The following is an 8128-nucleotide window of genomic DNA, read 5'->3' as shown; positions in this document are numbered from 1 at the left end:
CTAACAGTGTAGTTAATCAAGTAGAGAGTCATAAGTCTAGTTCAATTAAACCCGTGTTTATAGGTGCAAAAGCTTTCTTGCATGCTGTTATGAAAGAATCACCATATATTATTTATGCCACACCCGTTTTTAATGGTGCAAAGACTTCACGTGGCATTCCAAGCCAATATCAAGAATTTCAAGATGCATTTGAAAAAAAGTATGCGGATACACTCTCAGAACATCCTCCCTATGATTGCTCAATTGATCTTCAAGAAGGAGCACAATCGCCATTCGGACCAATCTACAGTTTATCACAAAATGAGTTGACTAAACTCAAGGAGTATATTGAAGAAAATCTAGTCAAGAATTTCATACGCCATTCTAAATCTCCGACAGGAGCTCCAATTCTATTTGTGAAGAAAAAAGATGGATCATTGCAGATGTGTGTTGATTATCGAGGATTCAATAAGATTACTATCAAGAACAGGTATCCACTACCTTTAATATCTTGACTTCTTGATCAGCTGAATCAAGCTAAGATCTATATAAAAATAGATCTCCGGAGAGTATACAATCTAGTATGCATCAAAGAAAGAGATGAATGGAAGATTATGTTTAGAAGTAGGTATGGACATTTTGAATACAATGTCATGCCTTTTGGACTTACAAATGCACCAACAACTTTTCAACATCTAATTAATAATACTTTTCGAGAGTTTTTGGACGATTTTGTAGTCTATTATCTAGACGACATCTTGATCTATTCTAAAAATCCAGAAGAACATGAACTTCATGTTTGTCGTGTGTTACAAAAATTAAGAGATGCGGGACTCTATGCCAAGATAGAAAAGTATGTATTCTACACTATTCAAGTCGATTTCTTAGATTACATCATTTCAAATGATAGACTTATGATGGATCCTAAGAAAGTTCAAACTATTATAGATTGGAAGATCCCAAAAACAATAAGAGATGTCCAATGCAGTTGTCCAATGTCTTTTGGCAATAGCCATTCCAGTTTCTCTTACAATATACATACTTGTTTATTTATATTTTGTTACCTTCCTTTGAGTGAAGGCTTACTTGTCTGAATTGCTTTTTCATTGAGTTCTTGTCCTTGACACCCAATTAATCATTTACTACATTATTGAATGTAGGTTCCGCCAAATCTGGTTTCAATTGCAAATCTTCTTCCTCCTCTAGTCCTTCCATTGACTCCTTTTTCAACTGGTTTGATAGATTTTCATTCTACTTTCCCAGTTCATTGACTTGAGCCTCCAGTTTCAAAATCTAGACATCCCGAAGTTCCAATTGATATTGCTGCTGAGTCGTTCATTCTGGAACTTCTTCAATTGACACTTGTGACCGACTCTTCACTGTTAACTCTTAGCTGGAACTACTATTCTTAAATACACAAGAAACACAAGAAAATGGCACTCCAACCAACTCAAAACAATACCACAAAATGACTTTAAATTGCAGTATACAGATCCCTGCAAAAGGGATTGTATTTTAACTTAATTAAGTCCTAGATGCGAGTCACTCTCTAGTTGGGATTCATGAGTCCCTTCTCTACCAGATGCCTTGTACTAGTTCTTCTGCAATGAAATTAGTTTTCATTTGCCACAAAATAAATAAATAAATAAATAAAAATATGATATACTCAATCAACGCCAATGTCAGAAATTATAGTCGACACTGAGTTACTTTGTGATCATGAGGAATGTCGATGTCAGTTTTCCCTTAATTCTAGTTCGGAGAGCACAATGTCAGAGACAAGCATAGACAACGATCATAAAAATGAACCCATCTCAGCAGTTTTGAACTGTAACATTCATGAATCACGAAGCGTGTGGAATGTCTCATATCCGTACTTTTCTATTAGTGGCGGAAAAGCCAGTGACAAGTATCAAGACACATAAAGGGAGGTCCCGCTGTGAGCAGCTTTTGAAAATGAGGGCTCCTGTGCGAATATTCTAAATGCAGCTGAGAAGGCAAGCAGGCGTGGGTTTTTCCCACGCATGGGTTGTGCCGAATCCCGATTATGGGGCCACCCCCGCTTCGCACAGCCACTATCATTAATGCAGACAAGAAAGCTACCTGACCTTTCCGCAATTTCCTGGCTTCCAGACCCGTCTCCCTCGCACTGACACTTGGTGTGTGGCACTGCAGGTGTTCAGATTGCTGTGGGGGAGATTTCACAGAACTGGGTCGCTGTCAATCGCATTTACAAAATGTACATGCGCGAGCATGCGTTACCATTGGATATGTCACACTGCATAAGTTTAGACAGCTGCGTTTCGGTGAATTTTTTACGAGTGTTCACTTAGTTCATTCAGTTATATGCGCCCTTCGCGCCGTGCCGAAATGCTATTTCTTCCTCGGATGATATCAGATAGGAGACACGGAAGAGGCTCGATGAGGAGTGAGCTGATTGCCACTGTCGCAAATCCTTCGAAGTGGATCTTTCCACATGAAAAAACCCATGCAAACTAGTCCCCGGACTTGCACAATCACAGCAACGACCAAGTCCATCTACTATTCTTCGAATTGCAATTGCTCACACATGCTTGGTAATCATGCTTGCCTTCAAAAATTAAAAACAGCACCGAGCTGCAATGCCAACGTTTGTAAGCTTGGTAGGAGATGGATGATGGATTAAACGAGGAAATTATATGTGTACAAGCACTTTGTCCTTGAATTATACGTCTGGGAAGCTACTGTTCTCAATGGCCCATCGGTATGGTTCGACCGAAGCGGTCCTCTTGGTTTTCTAGGCACCTGAAAACTCTCCCGAGTAGAATCAAGACATGCTGCTCAACCTGTCGAAGCAGCGAGCCTGCGTTCTCGTCTCAAGGATTTGGAGATGAGGGAGGACCCCGATCTGTTGCGAATGCGAGGTGTGGCGCCAACCGGAAGCTCCAAGGGTCGTTTATAACAATCCACACACACAGCTCTAAAAAAATTGTCTACCATGGACAGATAGAAGGGCGACCGTAAGCTCATATATCCTTGGAGAAACTCCTCGACGTCATGCGCTTCACCACAGTCCTGCCCTTCTTCAAGCATCATTCGAGCCACCTCGTCATGGAACACTGCTGTAGCTTCCTGGGGAGTGATTGAATCCAGTGATATAGCCATGTCGTCAACTTCGCATGAGTGGCTTTGAGTACCGCCTTCACGGCCTTTCTTGTTTCTGTGTTTGCGGGGTTGAGCCGCTATCCTGGGGCTAGCTTCGGAGTTTCCATCGCGCCATTTCGACGTGCGACGACTTGGAAAAGTGAATTTGGCCATGCTTGAACCATTCGGTTTGCGATCATAGCATTCTGCGTAACCTCTGCTACTACTAGAACCTGAAGTAGTAGTAGTAGAAGAAGAAGAAGTAGACCGAGATCTAGATTGGGATCCATGATAAGATGAATAGCTAGAGTAACTTGCATCACTTCGATGTTTAGCCCTACGTTCGTGATTTGACACGCCGTCTGAATCCTCATCCTCGGACACCCATTCCCCAGATCGACAGCATAAAGAACGTCGGGATACGGACGACTCTGAGCTTGCAGAAGTTGTTTCGTGATGTATCTCTGCTCGAGAGTCCAAGCCATCTGCAAGCAATTCATTCATCTAATTACTCGCTGGGAATGGTGCGTGAGAAACCACCAAAATAAATAGCAGAAAGGGTACAAAAACGGATAATGTGAATACGAGAAATACATATAACCAAGCGACAGATGTTTGCAACCACGAGCACATCAGAAATTCGGTTACCTGCACCGTTGTCAAGTGCTTGGGTTTCACACTGAGTGGGCGGTTGGACATTCGTTAGACTTGAGCGACGCAAATTTCCGGTGATGATTCGATCCTCCCTGGATGTCAACCTACCAATGCCAAGTTCTCCACGAGTTTCGAAAGACTGGCTTGACCACTCGACCACGCTTGAGGGACTCATCCTAGAGTGCGACTGAACGCTGCCGTCACTGTAAACTCCATGTTCGGGGCTGGACATGACCGTCTCCGGAATTGACAAGACAGACCCCTCTGAGCGAGGACTGCCACCTTGACTGAAAGATAACCTCTCTGAGCCAGTCGGCGACCTTTCCTCAGACGAAGAATGATTACCTGAGTTTGAATGCAGTCCTACTCGTAATGAATTCCTCGGTGAGCACTTCGTTTCAGAATCTACAGGCACCTCTCCTCCTCCAACCCCACGTTCTTCTTGCCTAAAATCCAACTCGATGGGCAGCTTCGCCACATTCCAGCGATGTTTCTCCACACACCCCCGATTTGTAAATCTGTAATCTATGGGCGTCGCTTTAGCCACATTCAGATGCTTTCCTACAGCAGAGTCTGCGAGAGCAACTACGGAGTCAACAAAAGGTTTTGTGAATTCCGATCCCAGCCCGATTCCATCCTGATCAGCAGCATCCTCAGAATTTGCGTCTGATTGCACTGAAACGTAAGTGTTAGACACGGTTCTGGGTTCCGAAACGGTGAATACATAGTCTTTGCCTACAAGCTCAAGGTTCCGCCGGAGGCTTCCATCAGCAGGTTTATCAATAATTCCAAACTGCTTAATGAGGAACTTCGAAGTCCTCTTCTTCTTCATTGAACCGTTCTCCGTCAGCGCAATGCCTTCAAAAATAACACCGCCTGAGGTTCTTGGTTCTCCTGGCTTTGATGCGTTGCACGCAGAGGAACCCTTATCAGATCGACTCGCTTCAATGCTCCTGGAATTTGAAGGAACTCGCTGCTCGACCTTAGGCACCACTCCATTCGATTTGCGTTCTGGAGCCAAATCCATAAATGGCGACATGGCTGCCACAAATCCAAAGATTTGCTGATAGTAACGCTGCTAGAACAAGAATCATCCAGTCACTAAAGACCTCCAAATGGCTTGAGCATTGTTTTCACTCCAGCCAGTTTGCAAATCGGACCCCACAATCTCGTAATAGGAAGATTATTATTGTTGGAGAGTTTACTCACAAGGGTAAATTATCGCATCTACTGCTTGCAAGTTAATGACCACTCCTTGCGAACAACAAACACATTTCGAAGGGCTGGCTTGAGAGCGCGTACTACGATGATAGTAGCGCTGACAGCTATCGGATAGAAGACATTCCGCAGCGCTCGTTACTCTCCAAATATTTACGTCTCCTTGCGTAATGGAATGAGAGAAGCTTTCATTGTGCTTACAGCACAACAGCTGGATCTTTCCTTCAAAGTCTCACTGAGGGTGAAGCTTAGCAGCAAGAGCGCGGAACGTAACCAAGCAACGGCATCGTTCACGGAGACAACGCCACATTAAGCACGCAATGGGTGCGTTCTTCTGGCAAGCAACACAGCCTCAAATGGCCAGAGACGAAGGGAGTGGTGCCTTCAATTCCCTTCCGGCTCCTTAAATTCGAGAAGACGTCGGTTAAATACAAGCTAAACACACAAGCAAGAAACTCTGAAACGTTTCAATTGCAACCCGTGTCATGTGAGAGTTCTCGAGTCTACTTCCCACAACTAACTCCAATCCCATTAAGCCTCGTAAACATTGGCTACTCTTCGATGCATACACAAAGCCAGGTGTAGATTGTGAACAAGCTTCCTTGCCCGTTTCAGAGACCAAGACCACCTGCACCCGGATCTGCAATCTTGTCTCCTCACAGAAAACTACTGAAGGTTGATGCGAATCCAACGATGCGAATCCCTACAGAAGCCCACAGTGCCTTCTTATCACGAGCACACAGCAAGACCCTTTTTCAAAACCGGCCTTCCTCGTCAGAAGCTAACGTGACCCCAGGGACCGGACCTCGGGATCAATAGCCTTGAACCCCACCTAGTGTTGTCGAATTTCAAACGCGGAATCGACGATTGGGTTCTAGGGGGTTACAATTTTTAGGGGGGTTACAATGTACGTGGCCAACTGGCAAGTTTTGCTGAAATCTCGAATCGTAGCTCCTAGATTCCCATGGTCTCGATCAATAAATCCTTCGAGACCCTTCTCAACATTCTGCCGATTTGTCCTGTTTCTGTCCATGTGGCGTTGCGCCTAATTTTGAAACCTAATCTTCCAATTTCGGCATCCCCAATGATCGGTGCTGTGATCAATCACCACAGCGCATTTACTTCAGCCTCTCCTGAATTTGTGACTCGTGTGAATCGGGTCCACTTCACCATGCCGAAGCTGAGTCGAACGATTCGCAAATGTTGATGACTGTGCACGGTGCTTGCGACGACAAGAGCTGAATGGAAGCTCCATGCTTCATCTTTGACAATGTACTTGTTGGCAAAATTAGATTGGGGAGCTGGATATGCTGCAAATTGGACCGCCGCGGGAGAGGTCACCCACCACTATTATGCAGCTCCCTATACTCGCCGGGACTCCCTGGCGGCGTCTGAAGCTACCTCATTAATCACAACGCTGGGTCGCACGAGTGATGGCCAAAATTATCGCCCAAAAGTAAAGCCTATCATAGCTCTTGTCTACATAGCCTTGCAACGCCGAGGCGCATGGCATGGGCGGCGCATCGATGCTTTGGGGATCGGACGCAAGTGGCACCCCCTTCACATAAACACCACCACCTCTATTCTTCCTCCTCCCCTTCCCCGTCACCTTTGTTTGTTTTTATAGGGGTTTTTTTAATAAAAATAAATAAAATGTATCCAGGGTATTCTGCATAAATTTTGCAATAACGTGTAATGTGCATGCTCCTGCCAATATAGCGTACACCTCCATCTGGCTACACATTAGACAATAATATTATTACTGTGGCATTCGGCAAGCACTTACCTTCAATGAGCATTTCCTGGTTGAATTCCAACACACGTAAAACAGTAACCCTCCTTCCTTTGAACTACTACTAAAGTATCGTTTCAGTTCGAGCGAAACCCGAAAAATACCAGTTCGTTCCAACCTGAGTGAAATTCTGAAAATGTTTGCTGTCCAAGGCTAACATACTTCAACCGACGCATTCACCACATTACCAAGTTGTCGTGGTCGCCATTACCCCCTAAGCTTCACACATCAGCTACGAACTCAGATTATGAAATTCGACTCCTCGATCGGATAAGCATGACTTGGACACAATTACTGCCCAAGTTAGCAACGCAACGGGAAAGTGTCAAACACAGCTCCCAAGAATCCTCCAGGTCCAAGCCGCGCGAGATAGACGCTTCAAAGGCCATTCAGCTACCGACCCCGCAAACCCCGCACCCCAAATATACGCACTGACGTCGGAAGTCGGGACAAGCTTAGTGACGACGAAGATGCCAGAGCACAGGAATGAAGGAGAGTACTGCGAGAACAACCTCCCCGAGTGCAGAATCTAGTACAGGCTCCATGTGGGAGCTGCATCATCGGCAGCACCACCCCCATTCTCATCGTCTCCGTGCGCGATCCTCAATAAATGCAACGCCGTTGTCGGCCCTCGCATTTTCTCACACGTCCTCCCTCGAGCGCAGCGTCCCCTTGCCTCCCAATTAATTACGCTGATGCTGCTGCTGCTGCAATGATCGGCGCAAGTTGCGACGCATTCAATCCGGAGCCCTTGTGATCCCCATAACGAGAAATTTGTCGACGAATCGCCCTTTGTCAGATCGCCGTGAGCTTCATCCTCCCTCCTCCATGCCCGAGCTTGCACACACCCATTGCTCTTCAAAATTAGGGCTAGGATTAGGGTTAAGATTTGGTCCGTGAACATTCGTGCACCGAAAGGGCATTCATGAGACAAGCCTTGCAGTCTCCCTCCCTCCCTCTTGTTTAATCTATTTTCATTCCTTTAAACAAAGGTAGGGTTTAATTGTTATGAAGAATTACAATGTAAAAGAAAGTAGAAGTTGCCTCATGGTCTCGAATGGAGTGAATTGAACTGATACAACCACAATTTGATGAAGAACAAAACGTCCCCTTGAAAATCTATTAATGCAAGTTGGGTTGTATTATAAAGTAAGTGACCAATTTCTTTTACCATCTAAAAGTTCCCATCCAAAACTTGTGTAAACAAATTTTGTCATCCTTCTTTTGCAACAAAATTTGCTTCAAGACAGTAGCCCTTAAACCATCTCCACATAACTAGTTGCACAAGCCATACTTGCACAAAAAGAAAAAAATCAGTATATATATATATATATATATATTGGACTGAATGATAATTCTATT

General features: G+C 44.7%; 1 protein-coding gene across 3 annotated transcripts; it reads right to left on the bottom strand.

The window, feature by feature from the left end:
• Window positions 1–2549: 2549 nt before the first annotated feature.
• On the bottom strand, window positions 2550–7690 carry LOC112285241 (uncharacterized). 3 transcript variants are annotated; one of them, XM_090251836.1, is made up of 3 exons: window positions 6885–7690; window positions 3751–6710; window positions 2550–3587 (listed from the first exon to the last, which is right to left on the bottom strand). In XM_090251836.1, exons 2-3 carry the CDS (start codon window positions 4793–4795, stop codon window positions 2800–2802), a joined length of 1833 nt encoding a protein of 610 aa, XP_090107962.1. In that variant the 5' UTR covers window positions 4796–6710; window positions 6885–7690; the 3' UTR covers window positions 2550–2799. The 3 variants fall into 3 exon arrangements, with proteins under 3 accessions (XP_090107962.1, XP_090107961.1, XP_024381710.1); XM_090251835.1 differs by having other exon boundaries at window positions 3751–6706; XM_024525942.3 differs by having other exon boundaries at window positions 3751–7690.
• Between the last annotated feature and the right edge of the window lie 438 nt (window positions 7691–8128).

Source organism: Physcomitrium patens, chromosome 7 (genome assembly GCF_059467195.1).
Source record: "Physcomitrium patens ecotype Gransden chromosome 7, ASM5946719v1, whole genome shotgun sequence".
NCBI lineage: Eukaryota > Viridiplantae > Streptophyta > Bryopsida > Funariales > Funariaceae > Physcomitrium > Physcomitrium patens.
Note: the sequence above shows the minus strand (reverse complement) of the source record. Positions and strands in the feature narration are given on the sequence as shown.